The sequence below is a fragment of the Ochotona princeps genome, chromosome 5, assembly GCF_030435755.1.
Source record: "Ochotona princeps isolate mOchPri1 chromosome 5, mOchPri1.hap1, whole genome shotgun sequence".
Classification (NCBI taxonomy): domain Eukaryota; kingdom Metazoa; phylum Chordata; class Mammalia; order Lagomorpha; family Ochotonidae; genus Ochotona; species Ochotona princeps.
The window spans coordinates 11,215,125-11,242,629 of NC_080836.1; the positions used below are offsets into that span (position 1 = coordinate 11,215,125).

The 27,505-nt window shown below is 55.7% G+C and overlaps 1 protein-coding gene across 1 annotated transcript in view; it reads right to left on the reverse strand.

Moving 5' to 3' along the window:
- Nucleotides 1-830: 830 nt before the first annotated feature.
- The window catches only part of GLI2 (GLI family zinc finger 2), a 178,042-nt gene continuing 151,367 nt past the window's right edge, over nt 831-27,505 (reverse strand). Inside the window, exons 5-14 of the mRNA XM_036493217.2 lie at nt 25,655-25,840; nt 18,255-18,456; nt 16,689-16,899; nt 15,674-15,796; nt 11,891-12,025; nt 8,382-8,531; nt 7,891-8,055; nt 6,741-7,031; nt 5,277-5,628; nt 831-4,150 (exon numbers count right to left, since the gene is read on the reverse strand). Coding sequence (XP_036349110.2) covers nt 1,728-4,150; nt 5,277-5,628; nt 6,741-7,031; nt 7,891-8,055; nt 8,382-8,531; nt 11,891-12,025; nt 15,674-15,796; nt 16,689-16,899; nt 18,255-18,456; nt 25,655-25,840 — 4,238 coding nt within the window. The 3' untranslated portion in view covers nt 831-1,727. The remainder of the gene's footprint in view (nt 4,151-5,276; nt 5,629-6,740; nt 7,032-7,890; nt 8,056-8,381; nt 8,532-11,890; nt 12,026-15,673; nt 15,797-16,688; nt 16,900-18,254; nt 18,457-25,654; nt 25,841-27,505) is intronic.

Here is a 27,505-nt window from a genome sequence, read left to right on the forward strand (position 1 = left end):
GCCAAAGTGCCACGCCACAGCCAAGAAAGCCCTTGGCTAAGATGTGGCTGTCATTTTTTTTTTCCCAATGTGACCATCAATTTTGACATCATGAAGAAAAAAAAAAAAAAAAATATATATATATGTTTGGCTCCCTCTCTTCAGACACACCGAATTTAGTGCCTTGGTTCTCATTAACAACTGTCAAGCAAAAAGCAGACAGACAAGACAAATTATGAAAAAATTACTTTTTTAATGTACAAAAAAAGAGGCTTATTTACAGGTTGAGCATGTCATTTCAGACCATAGCATGTAGAAAAAGTTCAAGATGTTCTGGAGATATAAATCTGGCAGACAGTATATATTGCAGGGACTGCGTCGTCTGTACACGTTATCTACAGGCCGGGGGGAGGGTCCAACCCTAGCTCAGGATGTGTTGACCCCCAGCCTGGAGCCTCGGCCACGTGTCAGAGCTGCCTTTGGACTCCAACAAGGAGCTGAATGTGCCAGATCCCAAGCTTCCTGCCCTGTGCACGGACCTTCCTAAGAAGTTCTCATTGAAGTCAGGGTCAAGTGCGGCGAGCGTGGCAAGGTTGTGGTGAACTCAGGATGAGAAGCTTGGGGATGTGGACCGGAGAGGGGGCTCTCTAGGAAGGCGTGGCAGTTCCACCTCTGGTCTGCTCCAGAATGTGGTCTTCTGAAGCCAGTTCCGAAGTTCATTTCCAGGTGGGGGTACAAGAACATCCAGGAGTCCCAAAAATTAACCCCTCCCCCCTCCAAAATACCGGGCACAGCATCCTTCTCTGCCAATGGATGGGGAGAGGACTGAGGGTAAAGAAGCTAGCAGACACTAGGAATTGTACTGTGGCCTGGGATGGCCCACACAGCAGGGCCCGGAAGAACCTGGGCTGAGGCTGCAGTCAAGCCCTGGTTCTTCCCTTGGCAAAGTGGGCAGATAGTGCACTGGAGAAACATGAGTGGGTAAACACGCGACTTCTTCCTGCAGGCAGCCCTCCAGAGTGGCTTGTGTGGCTGAACCACGAGAACACCCTTGAGGCCCGGAGTCCATCCCTGGGCCAGAGCCCCCAAAGTATTTGGAGACCAAGTGCACTGTGTCCAGCCAGGGCTGCATTCCTCCCGCAGGAACGCTGTAAACACCGAGTGAGGTGGGCAGCCACTGCACCTGCTCCCTAAGGTCCCAGCTTCTTGCTCTTTGCTCTGGCTATATACCCATAGTTTGCTCGTCCATGCACACTGGGATCCCAAAATCAGCTTCACTTGGGGGAGCGGGGAGGCAGGGAAACAGAGGCCAGCTCTATCAAATCCAGAATTGGGGAGAGCTTTGGGATTCAATCCCCAGGTAGAGTCCTCCACCTCTAGAGCCAAGTTCCCTACAAGAATGCAGGTGGACTGAGAGTTTCCTCAAGCAGAATTTCCAGGGATGACCTGCAGGCTCAGCCTTGCATTGAGGTCCCAGCAAAGCCCTGGGAATCCCTCATGAGCCCCAAATGACAAGAAACCAAGAGAAGCAAGGTTTGCGTCCTTTGCTTTCGTGCAGGAAATTTCTGTTCCACGATCCTCAAAATCATCCAAAAAAAAATCCGAGGGGATGCCTGTGATAGACCTTCCATGACAACCCGGTGCAGCCAACAGCCCTTGGGCCACCTTAAATACTTCTATGGTGGGAGAAGAAGGTGCAGCCAGAAGCCCCAAGCCACAGCAGCTGGGGGAAGCCACGACCCCACTTCTTACGTCATCATGTTCAGGAACTTGCTCTCCTCAGCCAGGCTGCTCAGCATGGAGCTCATGTCCCCTACGGCCATGTTGCTGAAGCCCGTGGGGAGGGTAGGCAGGGCCAGGGAGCTGCGGGGTGTGGTGAGACGCGAGGAGCTCTGTGAGAGGTTGTGTAGCAGGTTGGGGCTCAGGGCTCCCGAGAACAGGCTGGAGTGGTCGCCGTCATCCATGATGGCATCAAAGTCAATCTGGGAGGCCTCTAGGAGCTGTGAATCCACTGTGCTGGACACCTGGTCGACCCCTGGTGATGGCAAGGGCTGGGGCTGCACGCTGTCTGAGCAAGCCTGCGGTTGTGCTAGTTGGGACTGCTGGGGGCCATCTGGGACTCCGTCCTGCTCATACATGTGGATCTGGCCATAGTAGTAGAGCAGGTCCTGAGCTCCACCTGTATCCTGAGGAGGCAGGGGCAGCATTGAGCCCATCGCTCCCTTAGGCACTGCCTCAGCTGGTTCCTGGCTGGCTGGCATGGTGGCCCTGGCATAGGCCAGTTGCTGCTGCTGCCCGGCACGCATTCCACGATGGCGGCCAGCAGGGTTGGGCTCTGGGGGTGGCTGGGGCTGCAGGAGGCCAAAGTTGGGTGCAGCTGCTCCCCTGGGACCCAGCTGCTGGGACTCCATGAAACCAGGCTGGTGGGAAGGCAGGAGACTGCTAGAGCCCTGGTGATAACTCTCTTGGTTCATGGACGTGCCCAAATGATGGCTTTGCTGTGGGTAGCCCTGGGCTGTGTGAGGTGGTGGTATCCCAGCCAAGGAAGAACTGGGGACCCCAAGGTCCCTGTGGTGGCTGCTCAGTGCCATGGGGCCTGCAGAGGCTATTTCCATCTGTTGAGAGAGCCCCACGTGGCCTGGCTTGGCTGCCATGTTGTTGCAGGATGAGAACTGCTGGGAGTGGCCTTGGCCATAACCAGTGTGGGGACTCCCAGTGGAGGTCAAGTTGGCACACTGATTGCCCATGGCCGGCTGTCGCAGCTGCTGCTGCTGCATATAGTTCACCCTGGCTGCAGCAGCCACTCCAGTACCACTGCGGGGCTGCAGGTGCGACTGGGTGCTGTCCAGGTTTCCAGGCCTCGGCTGCAGGGCCTGTGGGCTGTAGCCTGGGTATTGGCCAAGGGCTGCCTTTTGCGGCACTATGGCCAGGTTGTTGGGTGGGTAGGGAGGAGGCTTGGCTTGGTGGGCCAGGGTGTCCATGGTGCCTGAGCTAACTTCGTTCCACTGTACAGGCATGCTGTTTTTGTTCAGGCTGGAGGGGGTCCCGTAGCCTAGCTGGCAGCCTCCTAGCCCAGTGGCTGAAGGGCCCACATTGGAGTCTGCAGCCATTAGCCTGGGTTGGCTGTGCAGTCCGGGGCTGGGCAGCTTGGGGCTCTGAGAGAAGCCAGGGCTTTCTGAAGGATGCACCTGCCTGGAGCTGGCCTCCAGAGTGCCCCTGGTGCGCGCCTTGATGTACTGTACCACGTCATCCGGTAGTACCAGGTCATCCTCTGGCAGCCCCATGTCAGACTCGGGAGCAGTGCCGTTCGCCCCCGAGGCCATGGCCTCCATCACCACGTTCTCACTGATGCTAGGCGGCCGAGGGGAGTAGGCGCTGTGGGCTAGGTTACCGTCTGTGGTGGTGCTCGGGTGGCTTGGCAGGCGGAGGCCTCGCCGCTCAGCGCAGGGAGGCAGTGGCCCGGGGTTTACGTTGTGGGCGCTGTGGAAGCGCTGCACCCGCGGCAGGGTCAGAGCATCCAGGGGCCGTCTCACTGGGTCGCTGGCCCGGCGGGTGGTGGCACCGGGGACCTCGTGGGGAAAGGTGGGTGCAGCCCCCATGGGACCTTGGCCATGGCCGCCGTAGGCTGGTCCATCACTGCCACGCCGCGGCGCCAGCAGGCGCGGGCAGGTGGCGGGCAGTGCGCGCTCAGGGCCGTCCAGCAGCGCCAGCCGCGTGCGCAGGTTCATGCGCTCCAGGCCCGGCAGCGGCGTGGGCGGTGGTCCTCCTGTGGCCGCGGCGTACCTGGCACGCAGGCTATATTGCTGGGCTGGCGTGAGGTTGAGTAGCCCCGAGCCGGCCCCGCTGCACTGGCTAGCCTCGCTGGAACGTCGCGATGCGTCAGTGGAAATGGGGTCGTAAGAGTCAGCGGAGGAGCTGGCGTGGTGCGGCCTGCCGGCACCCAGTGGTGAAGCCTCGCTGGAACGTCGACTGGAGAAGTAAGGGGAGATGCCGGAGGAGCGGCGGCTCACTGTGTAGGCTGAGCTGACGGTGCTGGTGGAGCTGTCACGGCGCTCCTGCAGCTGGCTCAGCATGGTCACCTCGCTGGCTCCTGGCTCGGGCTGCCGTGAGCTGGACAGCAGCCCGGCCGGCACCCCGCCCCCACCGTCGCCGTAGTTATCGAGAATGGAGCCTGTATGGAAACAGGAGGGTTATTTTCTGGGGATCCAAGGGCCTCCTTTGTGCAGGGGAATGCACAGAGCCAGTCCATCCTATGAAGGTCAGGGTCCCTGCTTGTGGGAGGTGCGCAGTCAGCTCGGTCCCTGGGGACGGGAGCCTTGCCTTTGGGGGGTGTACAAAATCCACGGAGCCTACAGCCTCGGGATAATCACACAGTAAACACTCCATTATGATCTTTATGTGGAAGAAGGGCGTCTGGGAAGAGCTTGGCATCTGATGGGGGCAAGCAGTTGTGAAGGGTGGGGAAGGCAGGCAGGCAGCCCTGAGTTGGTCCAGGCTGCTTTCCCTCTGCCTAGCCCGTCCTGGTTATGCCAGGTTATGCCCACCTCAGTTTCTCCAACTGAGATGCAGCGCACTGAATTACAGGGCAAGGGGTGAGCAGGGTTGGGGTGCTGGTCCAGCCCCCGGGGCTGTCACAGCCAGCAGGCCTGACCATTACACTGTGGTAGTGAGCAGTCCCCTAGCTGCAGGAGTTTGGGAGGGTCACTTCGGGCAAGACAACTGTGTATGCAGCGAGGAAGATCGCATGGTGAGGCTAAAAGTTCAAGGTTGCAAATGTGTCTTTCCAGCAAGAATGGGGGTGGGGCATGGCAGCGTTTACCACAGCGGGCGGCCAGTTTGAGGCCCAACAACGCTGGACACAATGCTTGTCAAAGATGCCTTCTGAATCACTGGGCATGGGGCTGACACCTGCAGGAAGCTCTCCCTGCTCTTCCCGCTGGAGCTGTTCTCTCCTTGCCCCACAGAGTTCTGCAGGGGCTGGGGGAATCTGGCAGGATGGCAGCCTAACCTTTTTTCTGTACTAAGATTACACTGCTTTCCTTCCCCGGGTCTTGGCCATGGTGCCTGTTGCTGGTCCAGAGGGTTGGCAGGAATAAGGCAATATGGGCAGGGTGTGTCTGATTTTAGGGAATGAATAGCTCCAAGAGCATGCCTTAGGTTAAGCCTCATTTTTGCTGTTAAGCCTCAGTTTGTGTATCTGTGCAGTGGGTAGGTAAGAGGATTTCTATAGTGAGCGGCCAGTGCATGGTATATGTGACCCTAGCTAGCTGGGGTGATCCCAGGCTCTCTCCACTTACCATTTCCGGGCAGGGGAGGCAACTTTGTGTTCCGGGTGTGTGGGGCAGGCCCGGCCCAGGAGCAGGAGTCCTTGAGCGACTTGAGCTTCTCCTGCTTGAGCTGCTCCAAACGGTGCATGGTGGTGATGTGTTTGCGCAGCTGCAGGCTGCTGCCCACGGTGGTGGCGGAGGTGGGGGCCGCCAGGGCCGTGGTGTCAGCCCCGAGGAGTGTGTTATCCAGTGCGGTCAGATCTCCCAGGCTCCCGGGCCCCGGCCCCGGCAGCTCCACGCCGCTGTCATTGTTGGGGGCACTGCCCAGGGGAGAGGGCTCGCTGCTACAGGATGACCGGGCCCCGGGGCTGGCCTGACACAGCTGCAGAGGAGGCAAGGGGAGAAAGTGAGGACTCAGAGAGAGAGTGCTTGCATGTTGGAGAGGAGCCCATTAGGTCCCTTTCCTGCCCTTGACGTTGGCCTCTCCAGCTGTGGGGTGCATGATGTGGACCCACACTGCCTCCTGAGCAAGGGGAGTGGCTGGAGAGGAAGCACCTGCTTGCCCAAGGCACCCAGGATGGCGCCAAGAGGGCACAGGCCAATGGGGAAACAACAGAAGCCTGGCAAGGCCTAGGTCAAGAATTGCCAAGGCACATGGTGACCATGGAAGGGGCAGTTGTGGGGAAGAACTCTTGCCTGAGTGTAGCAGGCCTGGGGCAGACTGGGGCAGAGAGCTTGGACTGCTTCTCCTATGCCCCATGTGCCTGGGTGTGACTCACTGCTGAGGCTACCACAGCCCCACATTCGAGCCTTGGCCTGGGGCAGCCACGAGCTTCTCCCCATCAGGCCACAAGCTGCACAGGAAATTTCTAGGTTTGTATTCCTCTGCAGTCCCAATTCACACCTCCCACCACACTGTCGCCTCCTGCAGCCAGGTCCCTACTCCCTTGGCTGTCCCTCTATCTGTTCCAACTACCCCATCCTGCAGTCCTGGCTCTCTGTCTACCTTTGCTGCCCAGGAAGCCTAGACAGGCAGCCCAGCCCACCCTCACACAAACACACACACGCATGCCCAGGCCCACCCCACTCCCAGTCAGCTCCTTGGCTCACCTCAGTACCGTCTATCCTTAGGGGAGGTACAGTCAGGTGGGGAAAGAGGCAGAGACAAAGAACAGGTGGTTAGAACGACAGGAGTCAGGGGCAGGACGGGCAGACAGGACAGAGGGTTTGGGGGTCAGGTGCTGGCTGGAGTGACAGGTGCATGAGGACAATCCTGCCCACAGCGGGATGGGCATCCCCATCCCTGTAGCCCAGGAGAAACCGAGGCAAAGCTGACTGAACCCTAATGATGTAGGTTCCACGTGAGGCCCAAGAAGAGGAAGGGGGCAGGGGAAGCCGAAATGGAACAGAGTCAAAGTTGGCATGGGGTGGGGCTTAGAAGGGGTTCCCCACTGCCCTGAGCAGGGCCCACGAGGCTGCCTGGTGTCAGCTTACCCCAGGGCCCTCAGTCTTGATAGCTCTGCCATGTAGGCAGTCCTCCACGGCCTGGCTGCTGCTGCTGGCTTCAGCGCTCTCCTCGGGCCCACGGCTGCCTGGCTCACCACTGCCACCATTGGCCTCATTGTCCCCAATCTCCTTGAGTAGTGGGGTGCGGAGGTGCACGTCATTGCGCTGCTTCTTGGTGACGTGAGCGTCGGGGCCGTGGACTGTTTTCACATGCTTGCGCAGAGAGCTGGGGTCCGTGTACCTCTTGGTGCAGCCCGGGATCTTGCAGATGTAGGGTTTCTAGGAAGAGAAGCAGGTCGTATGTCACAAAGAGGGTCAAGAGGGCAAACCCCAAATGTACCCGAGTCCTCATTCCCCACGTCCTTAGGCAGAGCCTGGCTGGCATGCTTGGCGAGGGTTTTGTTGTACTTGCAGCAGGTACCCCGAGGATGGGGCCAGGCCAGCTTGGGGTGCTGCCCTCTCAGATAGGGAAATACATGGACAAGGGACCTTGTGTCATGAGAAGTTGGTGACACAGAACAGAAAAGTGGTTGAGCAAGGGGTACACAAGGTGCCTGTGTGATCACAGCGCTGCTTCCCCAGTGGCCAGGAGCTGTGCACGGAGCTCAGGCTCCCTGGTGACATGGTGCCAGTGCCAGGAAAGACTGGCTCAGGGAGGAAAATGAGGCTGCTCCAAGTTACCAGGTCATGAGATACACTCAGGATGGCTCAACCTCAATCGTCGGCTCTAACATAATCCTACACACACACACACACACACACACACACACACAAATGGCTGGTTCTTGTCTGCAGAGACCTCCTGGGTCTCAGAAGCTTTGAGGGAGATTTCTCTCATGTCTTATAAGCTCTAGAGTGAAGCCTCTTTGAGGTCCAGACTATGGCTGAATTTTGGAAATACTCTTTGTCGAGGCTGTCTGAGCACAATGGTGTGGTTTAAGCTAGGTATGGGGGAACAGGTGGGTGCACCTGGCACCATGGGCTGTGGCCTGACTTCCCTGCCCCTGAGGAGACAGAGGGCATGGGCAACAGCAGCAGCAGCAGCAGCAGCACATCGGGGCACCCACACCCCATCCATCCCCAGTGTGCAGGTGGCTGCTGTACATCTGCTTGGCATTTGCTGTGGCAGCATGGGTACCTCGTTAGAATGGGTGCGATTCTGATGCTTGGCACGGTCCGAGGCGTTGGAGAAGGCCTTGTTGCAGCCCTCGTGCTCACACACATAAGGCTTCTCCCCGGTGTGGGATCTCAGGTGCGTCTTCAGGTTCTCCAGACGAGAATAGGCCTTGGAGCAGCCCTCAAACTGCAAGGAGGCGAGGCTTGGTCACAGGCACATCCCACAGCCAGTGCAGGGGCCTGACCTTGTGGGCATGCCTGTCCCTCCTCTCGTGGCCCCAGCCCACGGGTGCACCCAGAAGCAGCATTTTAACTTTTTAAAAAAAAATTTTAAAGAGTATCAGGATTTTCTGTGCTTTCTGGAAAACTTGCAAAAAACTAAAAAGTATAAAGACAGAAGTAGAAATAGCAGCTCTCCTCACCCTCGCTCTGGCCACTCATTAGGGTCTCACTGACCCCAGGCCCTGTGCATACACCAGCTCCAAGTGCGAACCGGGGGCTCGGGACACTCACCGTGCACTTGTGTGGCTTCTCACCCGTGTGCCGCCGCATGTGTACCACCAGCATGTACTGTGCCTTGAAGGGCTTCTGCTCCCGCGTGCAGGCCTGCCAGCGGCAGACGAACTCCTTCTTCTCGCCATGGATATGCTCGTTGTTGATGTGCTATGGGATGGACAAGCCCCAGGAGGCTGAGGCTGAGCCTGAGACGTGTGCCACCCTGTTGACCTCCCCCCTCCTTGCTGCCCATCATCCCTACTCCGTGCAAACCACCGAGCCAGTGACATCACCTCTGGGTGCCAGGCCACATCTGTCCCGTGAGTTCTCATTAGCCACTGTTCACTCGCAAGTCTCTGTGCTCCCTGCTTTGCCTTCATTTCCCGGTTGGTCATCAAAGTGACCTCCTACAAAGGTCAACGGTATTGACCCCCCCCCCGCAGGCTGGGCTCTGATCAGTGGAGGTGGCTGCAAACAGTAGGCACTAATTAATTACACTGAAGCAGATGTATACATGACAGGAGTGCATAAGAAACCTCTCCTAAGCGTGCTCCTGTTGTCTAACGATAGAGAGAACAGAGAGAAAAAGGGAGGGAGCACTCCTTTCCACTGACTCATTTCCCAAAAGGCCCACAGTGGCCAGTGTGAAGCTGAGGCCCAGGGACACAATCCTGCTCTCCCATGTAGATGGCAGGGGGCCTGACCACTGCTTCCCAGCGTCTACCTTAGCAGGAAGTTGCAGTCAGTAGCCACGACTAAGACGTGAACCCAGGCACTGTGTAATGGGATGCAGGCATGTTAACTGTGCCTTAATCATCAGGCCAAGTCCCACCCTTGCTTGAGACATTTTTAAATCCAAGTTTTTGTAAAAAGGGAAAACCAGTGGCATCCTCGTCTCTGTGACCGTCATCAACCCAGGAGTTGATGGCATTGTCTCCTTTTCATATAGGCCCGTGGAGTTCTGGGCCTGCACCCAAGGGTGGATGGGGCCAGATTCTGGCCCTAATGGTAGACTCTGGGTATTGTGGGAGACCGAGACAGGATGACCCAGGACAATGAGGTGAGACAGCCAGTGTGAGGGCTCACCTGACTCCATAGCATCCTAGGAAGAGTCCTGTTCCCCTGGGGTAGGTGTGGCCCTCATGGGCCAGCTGGGACGTGCCTCTTGTGGTAGAGAGGTCCCAGCCCCACCCCACTTGGCTCAAGTCCTTTTCTCTAAGATGCTGTGACACCTGACATCCTCTAGATGACTTAGTATAGCCAGTGCAATGTCAACATCATGTAAACAGTTGTTATAGTGTACTGCTTAAAGCTACAACGTAAAGTGAGCATGCTCAGTGAAAATGCATGTTTTCTTTCTCCCGCGTCTTTTTGATCCATAGGAAATGAAACTCCTGAAGGTGGAAGACTTCAAGACAGAGGGTAGACCACATTTCACATACATGGTTGATGCAGAACATATTAAAATGAACTTCATCCGTTTCTTATTTACTGGTTTAGAACTGTGCTTCCAGGGTCTGGCATGGTGGTATCTCTTATGGAGACCAGCTTGGAGTTCCGACTGCTCCATTTTTGATCCAACTCCCTGTTAATGTATGTGGGAAAGCAGCAGAAGCCAGTCCAGATACTTCAAACAAATCAATGCACTGAACACGAGCTTGCAGGAGATGTAAAATTGCATGCACGGCTGGCATTTGTGGTGTGTGCTCTTCTTTTACTGGGCCATGCTGCTAGGGGCTTTTGCCACCCACCAGGTGCTCCAAGAGCTGAGTGTCACGTGCTGTGCCAAGTGCCACAAACACAACCACCACCACCAGAGCAGGCAGAATCTACAACATTTGGAATATCCACATGAGTCTCCCTTTCCAGGCCGAAAGCCTTTCAAGTGATCAAAATGCCTCCTGATAATGTCTTTCATTGTTTTCATTTTTTTCCTTATTCGTTGATGTAGCAACAAATTGTTGGCAATCAATAAGGAGCTCTTGTTCACATGGGTGCCTGGGCCATCAGGTGAACAGAGAGAGAAAGAGAGATGGCAAAGGGGCCCACTCTCTTCTCACCACGGAGCCTACTCATCCCAGGACCAGGTCAGGGCAACTGCCTTCAGCCACAAAGCCAGTGGCCTGTTGCCAAGGTCCTCCTTCTTGGGCATCGTTGGGGCCTGGAGGTTAAGATGTCAGTCGGGACACCCTTGTAGGATTCCTAGCTCTGGCTCCTGACTCCAGCTTCCTGCCAATACAGCTCCTGGGAGGCAGCAGGTGGTGATGGCTGAAGTGGTCTTTGCCACCCATGCAGGAAACACAGAGTGAATTCCTGGATCCCAGCTCTGGCCATTTTAGGGAAATGAAATCAGTGCAAGGGAGCTCAGTCTGACTGAGTCGCTACCTTTCGAATAAATACATTAAAAAATGTATACAGACCTCCTTCCCAAGCTGGGGCCCCCAGGCCTTTGAGAAATTTCTGCCTGTTTGTTGGGGCAAACCCACATCCTCCCCGCCCTAGTTGCTGAGATGATTTGTTCTACAGCTCCCGCTGCCCTGTCTCCTCCCCCACTGTTTATCTTGAAGAGGAATACGAGGCGAGACCCCCCCCCGCCCCCAGCTCAGGCGTCAGTTGCACTGGGCTTGCAGGGGAATTTTGATTTCCTGGGATGAGGCTCAACTGGGGCAGGAGGGGGAACATAAATTAAAAAAAAAAGCCACCTCGCTGTCATACATGCAGCAGGGAGGAGTGCATAACCTGGATTCTCGGTTCCCAGACTGTGGATAAGTCAACCCCTTTGGAATGACTTCTGAATATGAACATGTGTGTGTGTGTGTGTGTGTGTGTGTGTGTGCACATGCGTGCATATGCATATAGGCATGTGCAAATGCCTGTCTGATCTTCCCAGCAACACAGCAGGAATTCAGCGGCTTCCTCTGCAGACGCTGATGCTCTCGGGTGTCCTGGTGCATGGGCCTTCCTCAATTTCCCTTCTTCCGCAGATGGAGAAGAGCCACCCAGGGCAGTGTGGGGAGCGGGGAGAAGAAAGAGGAAGAGGAGGAGGAGGAGGAGGGAGAGGGCTACCAGGTACCAAACACCCGCCATCTCCTAAGTGCTCCTGAGCATGACGGAGCATGATAATCATGTGGACCCCTCTGCGCAGGGCGATGCGTCCCTGGGAGAAGGAAGGGAGGCTGCTTTAGCCTTCCATGCCAGGCACACTCCTTATGTCCACATGAACCCTGCAGTCCTTTCTGCATGGAAGAAATCTCTGTCAGGTTTCAGTCAGATTTTGTTGTGATCTTTTGACTGTTGGATGGTTAAACTCATTTCTTTCTTTGCACGGGTGGCCAGGAAGCTCACAGAACAAAAAGGTACGTGTGTGTGTGTACTTGGCTTCTAAAACAATTCCTGGCTTCCATTTCTTGTTCCCTTCTCTGATTTCCTCATCGACCTATTTTTCTTTTCATCTCTTTTCAGGACATCTGCCCTTTTCGACACAGAGAGGGGGCACCCGTTGTGCAGAGGCTGGGGCCCAGGCTTACGTGCACCAGCTGTTCCTGGGTGTCATACTCCTTGGTGCAGTCTTCCCAATGGCAGTTGGTCTCGTAGATGACCACCTCGGCCTCCTGTTTGCACTCATCCCTGTCCAGGTCTTCTTTGAGGTCAGCCAGCTGCTCCTGGTGAAGGAGAAGTACGGGTCCATGTGAGCTGCATCAAGCCCCCAGCCCTGAAGATGGGGTGCGGTCAGGCTGTGGCAGGGACCGCTGGCAGCACAGGTTGGTACAGGTGTACACATTGCACATACATACACACGAACACACACACACACCTGATGGGTCTTTTTGTCCAATAGCTTTCCAGACTTTCTGCCATCCTCTTTTAAAAAATATTTTATGGGCCTGACACAGTAGCCTATTAGCCAAAATCCTTGCCTTGTATGTGCCGGGATCCCATGTGGACACCGGTTCGTATATTGGTGGCCCCGCTTCCCATCCATCTCCCTGCTTGTGGCCTGGGAAGGTGGTTGGGGATGACTCAAGGCCTCGGGACCCTGAACCCACGTGGGAAACCCGAAATTCCTGGTTCCTGGTTTCAGATTAGCTCAGCTCAGGCCTTTGCAGCCTCTTAGGGAGTGAACCAGCAGATGGAGGATCTTTCTGTAAATCTGACTTTCCAATAAACAAATCTTAAAAATATATATATTTTATTTATCTGAAAGCCAAGTTACAGAGAGTGAGTGTGCTTTCATCCACGGGTTCACTGCCCAGATGGCTACAATGGCCAGGACTAGAACAGGATGAAACCAGGAGCCAGCAGCTTTTCCAGGTCTCCCACGCAGGTGCAAGGTTCCAAGGCTTTGGGCCATCCTCCACTACTCTCCCAGACCATGTGCAAAGAGTTGGATGGGAAATGGAACAGCGAGGACTTTATCTGGCATCCCTACGGGATGTTGCAGGTGACAGTTTAACTTGCTGTGCCCATATTGGCCATACCTCCTCCCTCCTATGACGCTGGGCCTGCCACTCCCCAGCATCTTGGATCTAGTGACCAGTTCGAACTGGAGAAAGAGGGCAGGGATCATGCAGTTGGCTCCCACTGCAGGGAGCCAGGGTGTCGCTGTCCTGCAGCGATGGACTTGGTGCACGGAGCCTATAATAACATGCATGGACTCTGACTGATGGTCAAAAAGCCGAAGTTTATTAGTGGCATCAGACTTTATAGACCGAGGGTCATATAGGATAAGGGAGGAGGTATTGAGCTTATCTATGGAACCCATCAATTGCTCCCATACCCTTGCTTGGAACTCTTTTGTTTGTATATCCCACCAAGTGTTCTCATTCACATGCTATCCACTCAGTAGTTCTCATACAAATGATATCCATTTAGTTATACAAAAGGTATCCATGCAGTTGTTCTCATACAAATGACATCCAAACAGTTATACAAAAGGTATCCATTCTGTTGTTCTCACACAAATATTATCCTATCAATAGTGATCCTGTGCTCCTTGACCTGCTAGGGTCACAATGTCCTTCTACACTGGGGTGGGGTGTTTTCCTGTGTATCATTCAAGGCTTGCACACAGGCCTGGAGGTGAGTGCCACCCAGCAGGCCTCTGGTCCTTTGGAATTCTGACTGATCTGTTGTCTCTGCCTTGGGGACACACAGCATGCCTGGGAACAGCCATGCCCACGCACACCCGTTCCATACTGGGGCTGGTGCCACGGTAAAGCAGGCTAACTTGCCACCTGTGACCTGTACTCCCTATAGAGTTCTAGCTCAAGCCGTGGCTGCACTGCTTCTGCTAATGTGCCCTGGGAAGCAACAGAAGATGCACGAGATTTTGGGCTGCTGCACCTGTGTGGGAGACCCGGATGAAGCTCCTGGCTCTGGACCAGCTCAGCTCCAGCTATTGCGGCCATCTGTGGAGTGAACCAGCAGATGGAAGATCTCTCTCACTCTGTCTTTCAAATAAATAAGTGTTTTAAAAATTTAAAAATCTATTTATTCAAGATGTGGGGAAAACAGAGAGAATTGTACTGTTCCCATCCGCTGGTAAGTACACACAAGAGCTGGGAACTCCATCCAGGTCTGCCACATGGGTAGCTGTGATCCAATTCCTTAAGTCACCACCTGTTCCTCCAAGGGTGCACATGAACAGGAAACTGGAATCAGAAGTGGAGCCAGGATTCGAACCCAAGCCCTCTGATATGAAATGCACGTATCCTAGCTTGCATCTTCACTGCTGGGCAGAATGCCTGATGCTAGGCTTGAACTTGATCCTTCCACAATTAAACACACTCCTGATTCCACACTCCTGATTCCACACTCCTGATTTCCTCTCCTCCAGGGAGTAGACCCATGGCTAAGCCCTTGGCTCGGAACAGGAGCCTCTGACTTGCAGGGAAGGTGCCAGACTGAGATCATGGCAAGGTTGAATAGGAGGGCCTGGGCATGCACCCTCTCTACATGTTTAGAAAACCCGAAACCAGAAGAATCCTCTCTGTGCTGTGGGCCCCACTTTCAGTTGACACCTGCAGCAACAGGTGGACAGAGCACCATTGTAGCCTGGGTTGCAGAAAAGGGATTCACCTCACTGTGTTCCCTGCTGATGCTGCAACCCTGCCTGGGGAACCCTGAGGCAGAGAGTCCTTGCTCAAGCCTTCAGGGCAGTGACATAGAGACAAGCTGCTCATGACAAACCGGGGCTGACCTGGGCGAGAAGGAGGACTTGGTAGGCCCACCTAGCTGGGAGGCCTGCTCAACATGCCTGTCTCTGGCCCTGTCCTCACGATTTCTGGCATGTTTATCTTTCCAGGATAGGATGTGCTGTCCTCATCAATTTCCATGGCCCTGGATGATGGCCGGCCCCGTGAAAGCCATGCGTCATGCCGAGCCAGGGAAACAAGTCACCAATTCCTCTGTTTGCCTGACAGTGACGGGATCCAATAATTCACCAAAATGAAGTTCCCAGAGCATGCCTGGTGGTGTGCGCTCTCAGTCAAGGTTGTCTGGCAGGTGCAGGGGACACAGGGGACAGGAGGATCTGTGCAGCTTTGGCATCAAGCTGGAACTTTGGCAGCTGTGGCTGAGAGTTGGCCAGGCTTTGGGGGCTCAGGGGGAATGGCACTGGGGGATGGAGGAGAGCAGCCTTCAAAGGCAGCAGGCACATCATGATTGGCCAAGGGTCATGATTTCTCCTAAGACATACCTGCACCAAGGCCTTGGCCCCTGAGCTCCAGCTTCCTGCCTCCCTCATCACGATCCTCCCCTGCATCTCACTGTGCCACTCATGTCCTCATTTCACATTGGCTGCAGGTTGGGCCTTGTGCAAACCCCAAGGTGGAGACAAGGAGCCCCAATTAGCTCCTGCTCCAAAGGCAAGCTCTCTCTTTGAAATGTCACCAAGCCACGGTGGCGGAGGTCAGGAGATGGGCATGCCTGCAGCATGTGCCCGGAAGTGGGTGGGGAGCCAGGCTGGGGATGTAGGACAGGTGAGGTACCAGGTAGGATCCCGGCTGAGCCAGGAAAAAAGGAGGAGTTGCAAAAAGCAGCCTGGTGGGGCCTAAGACATTCAGGGGACACCAGTGACTCAGGTGTGTGTTACCTGAAGGCGAGATGTTGGCACAGGTGACTGAAGCCCAAGACAAGCGCATTCATTTATTTATTCAGCACATGGCTGATAAGCATGGAGCACACCACGAGCTGGGAACAGAGAGGCTCACTCATTCTTTCATTCCTTCATTCACTCCTGCAGGCAGCCGCAGCCAGCCTTCTCCCAGCTCGGGGGGGGGGTGGAGAGCTGTAGCCGGTCACCAGCTTACCTGTGTCAGCACCAGCGGCGAAGCTGGCCGCAGGCCCTCTGTTTCGGATTTGACCTTGCTGCGCTTGTGAATGGCAATGGGGTGGACAGTGCTGCTCACGGCTGACTCGCTGTTCTGCTTGTTCTGAATGAGGGTGCAGAAGACGGCCTGTCAGGCCAGGGCCAGACCAGGAAGGAACGTGTACCCAGGAAGGAGTGCAGTCCCCAGCTGCCCATGCCACCTCCCCAGATCAACATCAAAGGTTCTCCCTAGGACACAGGGCAGCCCTAAGTCCTCAGTGGGAGGTGCTAGAGCTGCAGTAATGGCCAGCACTTCAAAACCCAACCCAGCTGTGACTGTCTGGGGGAGGTACTGGGAAACAGGCACATGGTCCTTCTTGCAGGTAGGGAATACAACTAAACCCTGCAGTGTCTGCTTAAAATGTGGGGTCTGCTATGAGCCATGGTGGCCCAGGTTGGCAGCTTCCCCCTGGTATTGTGGTCCTGGCTGCTGCACAGGGACCCATGTGCAATGCTAGGGTCTGCACACATAAACTCTCATGTCCATCTCCAATGGCAGCCCACTGGAGCACTGGGCTCAGCCTGCGAGGGGGCAGGAAGTAGGCTGTACTCAGGGCAGGTCAGGATCCACAATGTGGCCTGTGCCCTCCTAAGCCCTTATCCGCAAAACTGGACCTCATTCCTGGCTGCCATAGATGGCAGCCGGCATGTGCCAGGCGTGCCCAAGGCCATTGGAAATGTCACATGAGATGGCATGAAAACATGCAGCAAACTCTTGCTTGACACTCAACTGCATGATACTGTTCATTCACTGATTTATTCATTTACTCATTGATTCACCTGGTCTGCGGTGCAATGTTTCGCCAGCTACTTGTCATCCAGACAGAACCGAAGGGGTTGGCGGGGAGCCGGGGAGCTGGCCACGGTCAAGCCCAGACCCAAAGCCAGACTCCTCCCACCAGCGTCTGGTGTGAGATGCCACTTACAGGGGCTTGGCTGGCTGGGGGCCCACCTACCTGGCTGCTGTCGCTCACACAGTTGCTGCTGCTGAGCTGGGATGGAGTGGCGTTGATGGAAGTGAGGGCCAGGGGCTGCTGGGCCAGGAAGGTGGGTGAGGGCTGGAGCAGGGGTGGCGTATGTCCGAAGGCTGAGCCCAGACCCCGCTGCTGGCTCAGGATCTGCTGGTAGGCCACTGGGTTGATGGGGTGTGGGAAGGTAAAGGCTGGGCTGCAATGGAGAGCAGATGGGGGCAGGGGACTGCATCAGGCTGAGGCTTCCTGGGCAGAGTGGATGACCCTGCTTGCTCAGTGGAGTCAGGCTGAGCATGGTGACCATGGCTTTCGCCCACTCAGGAACTGGCAGCAGCAGGTGTTCAGTGCAGCGGCTTCAGTCACCACCTGGGATGCCTGCATCTCACAGGGCAGTGTTAGTTTGAGCCTGCCTTCTCTGCTTCCAATCCAGTTTCCTGTTGATACACACCCTGGGAGGTCACGGATGAGGGCCTAAGTACTTGAGTGGCTGCCACCAAATGGGAGACCTGGGTGGAGACATAGCCTTGCCCTTCAGTCTGGCCTAGCCAGGGCTGGTGCAGACATTGAAAGAGTGAAACAGCAGATGCAAGGCTTTCTCTTTCCCTTACAACCTCTCTGCGTCTTTAAATAATAAAAAGAAGAAAGCATATCCCATGCTAAGCTCCTAGATTCTGACCGAGGATCCAGCTTACACTTGTGCAGGCTCACCCTAGCAGATGTCAGCTTCTACCTCATTCCCCAAATCCTGGCTCCTCCTCTGCCTCGATCCCTCTAGCTCACATCCCTCTCCTCTTTAACTCCTGTTGCACTTCCTGGCCCAGTGCTACCACTTGTGTAGGGATCACTTGGTGTTCAGCAGGAGACTTCCTGCATCACACAAGGGCCACCGTGCAGTGAGCACACTTAAACAGTCCTCCAGACAGTCTCGCATACCGAGCCCGGTCCAGCCTCCCTCTGGCCAACAGCCCGATTTCCAGAGACCCGGGGGCTTTGCCAAGCTCAAGTTCCTGACTTTGGAGGTTGCGTGGGCTTGCTGATTGCAACTGCTAAGTGCAGGAGCCAAGTGTTAGTGGGATACGTTATGGGATGCTCATAATCGCTTCTACTTGGTTCAGGGTCCCGGGGTCAAATTCTGGACTTTGCAGGCCCCTCCTTGCCTCTGGCAGAAGGGTAGGGACAGGATATGAGTTTCTGGGCTTGGAATCCTTGATGGAGAGCAGGCTGAGGGGTGTGCATGTACAAGGCTGGCTACCAGGCAGGTGCCCTGCCTGGGTCATGAGCTCATGTTGATGTCACATGTCATGAGGCCCGATGCGGACTACTCCATCATACCAGGTGAGATACAAGGGAAATGGAGCTATGTTTGACCCGGAGCATGCATATTTGAAGATGTGCAGGCACCTATTCATTTTCTTGCTGCCAGTTCTGAACCAACTGACCAATGTGAGCCTTTCTCCCCCACCCCCAGCCAGGCTCCTGGCTCACCTGAGCGTTCTGGCTGACAGGTGCCCGTAGGAATCATTGGCGCCCCCAGCCAGGCTCCTGGCTCACCTGAGCGTTCCGGCTGACAGGTGCCCATAGGAACCGCTGGCTGCCGAGCTGCCACGTGAGTTGTTGATGTAGGCCACCAGTGAGTTGGGCGAGGTCCGGATCATGCGCTGCAGGTCCAGACTGGCATCCGATAATGGGGAGATGGACAGTGCCCGCTTGCGGCTCAGACGGGGGGTCAGGCGTGGGCTGGAGAAGCGCGACACTGTGGGGACGGCCAGCAGGAGGTGCGTCAGCACGACAGGGGAGGAGGGTGGAGAATGGGGACGGGCTGGGAAGAGGATGTGGTTCAGTGGGGGGACAAAGGGAGGTCTTGGGCAAGGCACACAGTTTCTCCCGGCCTTGTGAAAAGGGATGGGGAGTGGTGAGGGTTTGGGGAACCACATATGGTCTTGGTGAAGAGATTTCACAGGCCGAGCATCTGCTATCTTTGGAATTCAGTGGGGCTTAGGTTTCACAGCAGAGGGCCTGATTCCAGTGTGAATGCCCCAGTGACCTGTGACAAGGTGGCCCACGTGGGAAGGGAACTCCAGGCCAAGAAAGGTCAACAGGGCCAACACTCACAAGCCTCCTCATGCCCCTTGCAAACCCACACCAAGGGCATCCAGGACCCTGGCTTCTGACATGCAGCTAGTTCCCTGTGGCCTGCTGTAGAGTTCTAGGTAAATTTGGTTGTAAATATGTTTTCTGTACATAGCATCTTTCATCCATGCTCTGAGCAGTGTGGCTGTTCTCACTGCTGGGAGGTATTCAAGGGAGAAGAGGGAATGCAGAGAGATGTTTCAGGGTCTAGCGGGTCACCACTGCCAAGCAGAGGCCCGGTTGGCAGGCGTTCAGTGCAGGGGGCTCTCTACACCTGCTGGGTGGGCTCCCAGGATGGGGGTAGGAGACTCCAGCTGGACAATGGGGAGAGGCAGTCTGCCACCACATCACATGCAGGCGTACGCTCATGCACATACCACCCAGACAAGGAAAGATACCTGTGTGCACAACCATACATGAACACCATGCATGCAGGCACACACCACATGTGTACACCTGCCAACAGAGCGCGTGCACACACACACACACACAAACACACACCTGCCACATTGCCACATGACCACCCTTTGAACATGTTCTCACCCTCCCCAGCTGCTGGAACATATAGATAACCAAGGCAAGGGAATATGAGCTGTTCCAGACCGGGCTCCCTGTAACCTGAGGTCTCAGGCTGAGCTGATTCCCTTTGTTGCTAATGGAGCCCAAGCACAGTGCCCAGCCTCCAGGACTGTCAAGAAAGCCTAAGGGAGGTGCTGTGTGCCTGCCAGATGGCCCAGCCACTGCTGGGGCCTGTCCCTGCCCCCCTGCACCATGGGGCAGGCTACTCCATGCTGGCCCCTGCCTCCCTTCAATGGCCTGCAGGTGCCCAGGGGTTGGGGGACTGGAGGTATGGATCCTAAAACAACTCTGGTGGCTGCTCATCCATACCTGAGGCAGTACTCAGCTCTGCCTGGGCTCACACTGCCTGCCCCCCTTCCCTCTGCTGGCTCAGCTGAGCTGAGACCACAGTGACGACCAACTTCCCTGGCCACAAGCTCTGACTTGCCCAGCCCTTTGGCTTGAGGGCCTCGTGATTCCATAGTAGCTTACAGTTCTGGTGACACACTCTGACCTGTGAAGGGCGTACATGTGTCACTGCCTTGTCCCCAGGATGCAGGGGCGTCCAGGGCACAAGTGGCAGCCTGAGAAATCTTAGCTACATCTGCAGGCTGACTGGATAAGCACATGGTGCACACACCTGCCCACGGAGGAAGTTGTAGGTACTGAGCCCACTGCTGCTCCTGGGCACGCCTGGGGAAGCCAGCTGGAGAAACAAGTTTGGGAAGTCACGTAGGAGACCTCGCCATGCTCGGGCCAGGGGGCCCTCCAGGGTTTCTTCTCCTAATAGCAGAGATGGCAGACAGCAGCCAAGGATAAAGGGGCTTCACAGACTGGGGCTAGAACAGTGGCCTGGGACAGTGGGAAGTGGGGCTGGGGTACACATCACTTTACACATCGAGGACTCAGTGTTCTCATCAATGCCATGGGAAGAAAAAAGGGAGTTCCTTGCCAGCTCTGGGTTTGGGGGATCCAACAGGAGGGGGTAGATGGCTCCAAGCAGCCCAGGCACTCCAGGGTGACCCCTGTTGTGATGCTACCTGTCCTAACCAGGGGTATGTTGTGGGGGGAGGGGTGCGCAGGTTCCAGAAAGTTCCCAGCAGAACTAACCAGAATTTTCCTTCCTCTCCACACCCTGACCAGGGGACATCTCCACGGACTGCTGCTTCCATTGGGTTCTGAGGACCGGGCCTGCAGCAAGCATAGCAATGCACCTGTTACAAATACAACAAGCACCGAGGACCAGTGGAGACATGGAAGGTCCAGTGGCAGGGACGGGGAGGCACAAAAAAGGCAGACCACCCCTTTCCTGCTGCAACAACTGCCCAAGGACAAGAGGACTTCAGGATGGACCCAGGAAGCTGGCCCCATCTCTGGCTGGCATCTGGGCTGCACACACGACTCTTCATTCTGCAGGAGGAGGATCAGGGTGGCTGGCACACATATCCTAGCCAGTCAGCAGCCTGAGCCAGGGTGTGGCCCTCTGGGTCATAGTGGGGCCAGCATCTAGAGTGACTCATAGCCCAACCAGTGACAATACAGCCCGAATTGTGCCTCATAGGGACCTCCATGGCCTGCTGGGAGGTCAGTGCCTGGTTCAAGTTCACGGACCTGGGCTGGATTTGTTGGGGATTCAGCATCCTTACTGTGTCTGCAGGGAGGTAAGGACCCCACTTCTTCCCCACAGCCCTCCTCCTTGCTGTATTGGCACCGACTCCTCCTACAGGAGCTGCAACAACCTGTATAGCATCACAGCCCAGGCCCCCCCTTTCCCTCCTGCAACCCTGAACCCATTGACATCAGCCCAAGAACTCCTCCCCCAACCCTCTGTCTCACTGATGTATGTCCCCACCAGTCTGGCCCCCTGTGTGCTCAGATCATTCCAGGGACCTCAGCTCCCTGCTGCCCAACCCCCTTCCTCACAGGGGCCCCGGGAGAGCTTTCTGACATGTGTACTGCATCCCTGCCCCCGCTAAAACCTTTCCAAATCTCCCCACTGACGAAGGCCTTCCACAGGGACCCCATACTTGCCCCCTCTACTTGCTCTGGCCACCCAGGTCTCCTTCTGGGTCACCTGCATTGGGACTTTGCATGCACAGCTTTCTCTGCGTGCTTTTTGGGCTCTGACTCACCATTTCCTCCAGGAAGCCTTCCCCGACTCCATTTACTGAGTGGGACAGATCTACCCAATGCTGAGGGCTCTGTTTCCAAACAAGACTTGCACAGGAGCGGGAATATATAGCTACCTGTGCAGTGAACTGCTTGTTCCTATCACTCGCCTCCATGAATTAAGGGTTCAAAGCCCCTTTCTACCTGATCACGACATTCCCCAACACTGGCAGCATGACACTGGGCCAAGAGGCTCAATGCTTGCATCCCATACTCAGGTCCAATAATTGCCCCCACTCCTGACTCCAGCTGCTGCCCATGGTGACACTTGTCCCAGAGGGACAGGGCTGTGAGCACGGCTTATGCAGGGGCTGCTGAGATGGACAGGGAGCCTGTGGTGGGTAACGGAGCTCCTCTCACTTCAAAGGAAGCGTGGACATAAAAACACATCTTAGGAAAGGCTCCTGGTGCTTTTAAGTGAGGTGGCACACCCTGCAGGCACAGGGGGACCTGTGAGGAGGAAAAGGAAAAGGACCCGAGAAACACACACACACACACACACACACACACACATTTTGGTAAAAGGATCTGGCTGCTCACGGTTGGACAGCGGCCCTCTCGGGCACCCCTAACAAGCGGAAGCAGGCCAAATCTGACAGTGATATTCATCTCTGTTCTTCCCACCCCGCTGGGAAATATGCTTATTAATGCGTTCTTCCCTTGATAAATGACTCAACAGAAACAGAAGCCTGGCACTCATTTCCTGAGGTTCCTCCTGTGATTTACAACTGGGGGTGGGCGGAGCCACGGCATCCATCCATCTGTGAATGTGCCCGCTCCGATGTTAACCAGCCAGCCACCCGGGGGTGAGTGGGGCACCTGCCACCCCCACCTGCCCAATGCCAGCACTGCCTCGGAACCCCGCGCTGCCTGCTCAGTTTTACTGCTTGCCCCTTCATATGCCATAACCTTGAGTGCAATGAGAAGGTGCTAGGCTCTGATTGGAACCTTATGGGCACTAAGCAAGAATGAGCTATGCCCTCTTGGGGCTTATGATCTGCATGGGACGTGGATCAAGTACCCACAGCACCGGGCAGGACTTTCAGGGGGCCACTTTAAGTGGGATCTCCCTAGAAAATCTCCAAGAGGCCAGGAGGGAGGTTGCCATAGTTTGGGGGTGGGGGGATGGGCGAGCAGCAGCAAGGGTAGGTGCCAAGCTCCGTACCTCTGATTCACTGTGGACTGGCCAGCTCTGGCATGCTCCTCTGATCTGGCTCCTGGTGCAGGAGACAGGGCTAAACGCATCTGCAGCACCATGAATCTACCTGGGTTAAGGTCAGCAGGTGGGAGCTCTGTCCTGGCCCAAGGTCCTGGGAGCCCTCTCCCTAGCACAGTGGCACGAGGCTGGGGCAGAGCTCCAGAGCCATGTCCATGTCTGCTAAGGTGCATTCCAACTACAGGCTAATCATTCTCTGTATTTTTCTGGATTCATGGTGGAGCAGCTCTGTGGACGTCTCCGTGGGCAACCTGCACCTGTCCCACCTTGGCTGTTCCCCGCAGTACCTCTGCGAGGGATCAGAAAAAAACTAGACTATTAAGCCAGGAGCTGTAGGAGAGCATTCCCTGGCCATGTGAAAAAAATTGCAGAAACAGCACTGGCCTCAGCATCCCTAGCTGGCACAAGGAATTCTAAGGCTGGCTTTGTGTGGGTTGACTAGATGATCCCAGCATACCCAGTCCAGGATCTTACATATAGCCAGACCCTGAGATCTGGGCTCAGTGTTCCAACTGGACCTAGGCTCTTCCTGCCTCTCTGTTTTGATCAATGCAACTGGTTGGTGTAAAAAAAGAAAAAGAAAGACTGGATCTGCAGGCTGAGCATAAAGAACAGGCATCAGAATGGAAGTGACATCGCAGTCAAATTAGTGTCAATATGACAATAAAATATATGGCATGGAGGAAATACGGGCGGTGCAAGCCAGCAATTTCAGTGGCAAACATCTTCATCTTGTCCACGTGCTGCAAGTGGGGGCAGGGTACAGCAGCATCAGTGGGGTTCAGCGTAGGGCCTGTGGGACAATTGGTAGATTTCCCACCCCTCCTGAGAGGAGTACTCATCAACTTCCCAGAGGATATCACTCCTTGGGCCCCTTTAAGAACAAGGGGAGGGGGAAGCTAGGGACCACATGGGGCTGGAAAGGGTGGACAAGCCCCTGAGGGATGTCCTCCTTAGAGATAGTGAGTTTCTACTTCAGGGAAAAAAAAAATATGCCAAGTTGCATTTTCAGATTCACGAACCCAAGTGCGCCAGTCTGTTCAGGTCTATGACTGGCCTTCAAACTTGAGCAGATGGAACTTGGCCAGGGAGGGGAATGTGTGCTGATGCTTGGTCAGGACCCCTGGGAGTGCCTTGTGGGGGCTCTGCCCAGTGGGAACAGGAGACATTCAAAGCTTCTGGAATCATCTCTCTGACAGCGCCCCCTCCTCTCAAGACATAAAGGCAGGGGTTGAGAAAGGAGGCTGGAGTAGCCAGGATGGCCGGGTGACTCCTGCGACTTGCTAAGGAGCACAGGGCATCCATGGCACTGACAGCTAGTTCTGGCACTGATTAGGTGCTCACTAAAACACACGCCAAACGAAGGAGTGTGTGTCGGTGTGAGAGACAGAGAAGGGGTGGAAGCTGTGCCTGCTCACTTTCTGTGTCTTCCCACAAAGTCTTGCACATGCACACTGGATGAATGTTCAAGGTCATTTGCTGGGCAGTTTCCTGTGTCCTCAGCGAGACCACAGGACCCTGGCCCAGTGCCAGCTGAGATCCCTGAGGAGAAGCCCGATGAAGAATCCACTGTCATCCTCTACTGGGAGGGTGGAAACTTCAAAGGAGGGTCTCTCTGCACAGGTACTTAGCCGGCACCTGTGCCAAATCAGGGCTGGCAGGACCTTCCTGGCTCTTGGGGCTCCTGGGAAGGGAGGAGATAGACCCGGGGACACCCCAGAGGTAGGCTCAGGCTGAGCCGGGCAACAGTGTGGACACTGTGCTCCGTGCCTCCCCGGGAAACACAGGAGTAACACACCCACAGAAAGAGCAACACACCCACAGAGAAGGCGCTGCAGCAGAAGTGCCTGGAGCAGCTTCAGAAATGGCAGAAAAAGATTCTGGATCTAGTCTAAACTGATGTGCCAAAAGAGTATGAAATAGTGAGTTATACAGAGAATAAAGCACTCTGATTTCCTGGGGTGGGAAGTGTTGAACCCCACTCCTGCCAGCCATGGTTAAGAGGAACCCTGTACCCACGTGCACCTGGGAAACTGATACTCCTGCTCAAGCAACTCCAGAGCAGCCTGGCATGGCTACCCACTGTGTCCTGCGGCTGGTGAAGCTCCCAAGCTGGCCATGGAGACAGAGGGTGGGCAGATGCAGTGTGGCAGCCAGCTCACCTCCCCATCGCTCTGGGATCCCTCAGATGCGGATACCTTATCCCCCGACTCCCACACCCTTGTGGGGCTGCCTGGGCACCCACGGCTGTTTCCCCAGCCTAGCAGTGTCTTTCCCCACTCATGGGCAAATATCCATTCTCTCTCTCTCTCTTTCTCTTACACACACACACACACACACACACACACACACACACACAGAGTCCCACTCCAGGGCAGACCTGCCTGTGAACCCAGTAAAGTAAGAAACGGGCGGTGGGTTAAGAAACCTTGAGGGGGGACCCAAGGGACCAGGGAACTCCCTTCCTGCTTCAGACACTTGAGGTACCCAGCCTGGAGCGACTTTATTAATAACTGAGTTTGGCAGCTTGGCACCTGCAGCTTCATGTCTCCACCTGTAGCTCCAAGGTCAGATCTGGGAGGGTTTCTGGTTTCCTGTGTTTGTATTCGGGTTATTTCCCCTGGCTGGAGTTTCCTACAGCTGGGTGGTATCTGTCTCTCATGACGGATGAGCGCCACTAAGACAGGTAGATGCGTTCTGCTCCCAGTGGTGGCCAGCACGTAAGCAAAACCCCAAGCCCCTCTCTCCTTGTGCGCAGCAGCTATGGCTGAGACTTCTCCAGAGGCCGCTCACTCCCCTGAATGTCCACGCCCCAGGCATCCTCCTCCCCATCCCCCACAAAGTGGCCATGCCTCCTTCCCACCGGTTAGGCACTCACCCTCCACTGGATTGAGGTAGTCATGGAGATGGGGTGTGCCGGCTGCAGGCCCGGTCTGTGGGAGTAGATCCCCATAGGGTGCGGGGTGGCCAGCCATGAGGGTCATCTGATGGTAATAGTCAGAGGGGTTGGCACCAGGGGCGGGGAGGCCAAACAGCCCTCTTTCTTTCAGGTGCTCGTGGGCCACTGCAGGCGGAAGGGGGGAGAACAAAGTCATTAGTACAGAAGCTGCTTGCTCCTAGCCAGGGGAGGGGGCTCTTCTCAGGGCCCCCATATCTGCCCTGAACTGACCCCAGGCTCAGCTGAGGGAGTGCTGCTGACATGGGAGACCCGAGCCTGGCCAGATACAAAGACAGAGCTTCCCCCTCCACCCACTCGTCTGGCAGAAGCCCAGACCCCTCAGGTCAGCAGGATCTTGGGGGCCAGACCAGGCTCTGTGTGGACATTCAGGATGGGGTTGCATGCAGAGGACTGGCTGGTCCTGGCCAGAGGAGGCTCCATGCCTACGTGTGTGTACCTGCTGCCTCACTCTGCCCAGGGAAGAGGCAGAAATGAGAAGGTTCAGAGCATCTGAGGAGGCCTGGGCACTCGACAGGGGCTGGAAGCTGGGTGTTTGGGACCATGCAGAAGCTTAGACCCTCAACACATGCAGTAAGAGGTGTGGCTCCTCCAAGGGATAACTCACACTGCCCAAGCTGCCTCAGGTTCTCACCTATAAGATCATGAAGTAGGACAGTGACCACTGAGGCTGTCCCACGCACATGCTTGTCTGTACCAAGTCCAGAAGTAGGGCACACACATTCCTCCTGTAACCGCAGTATATCCCCGTATTGATGAGGAGGCACCACTGTCAGCTCCACAGAGTAGGTGTTGGCAAAGCTGGCATGGGGCTCACGTCTGGACTCAATCTAAACAGCCAGCTCCTACTCACTGAGCTGCACAGCCCCCTCTGCTGAAGTCTCTGCCCAGTGAGAACTGGAGCATGCCCAGCACAGAGAAGCAAGCAGTATGACGAAGCCGTTGAACTCTGCTTCCCACTTTTACTGTCCCCTGCACCAGAGCCCAGGCCTCCAGCCAAGCTGGCCATTCTCCGGCTACTGCCTGTCCTTCCTCCTGGAAGTCTTCCCTGGAGCTCCAATTTGGGCTACAGCATATACACAGTCTGCAAATGGCTGATGGCCTTGGGGGTATCTGATCTACCCTGAGCAGGAGTCATGTAAAATAGTCAGGTCCCCTTTGGGGCTCTCAGCTACAAGATGCTGAAGGGCCACGTCCCCTGCACCTGCTCAAAGAGAGTCCCTTCCTTGCCTCCTACAGCTTCTGGCATTTGCTGCCATCATGGGCATGGCCAGGACCCTCCCTCCTCTCTTCCTTTGACTCCACATGGTTGACCCCCCTGGGTGACACTTGGCACTGTGCAGATTCGGGGTCTGCACAGATAATCATGACTATCTCAACACCAGCACGTGCCTGCCTTGCTTGTGGTTGCACCTCTGAGCCAGCAGGGGAGCAGGGAAGTGGCAATGAAGGACCCACTGGGGGGTCCATGATGGCGGGTAGAGGGGGAGGAACCCAAGAGCTCCAAATCCTGTCTGGTATGGAACAGCTCTGACCTAAAAGGGCAGGTCATTTTGTAAAGAAAGGTGGCTTTGGGTATTTCCAAGTCTGGGAACCATGTGCCTGGGGCAGTTCAGAGCTGAGGGTGGCCCCCAAGGCCATGCTGCATGGGTGGGTCAGTGGACAGGGATATGCTTCCCTGAAAGATGACATGGATGGGGTCAACTCCATTTACCATTGCCCCATGTGCCTGTGTGTTTGCACAGGTGCACCTGGGAGGTGGACACTAACAGG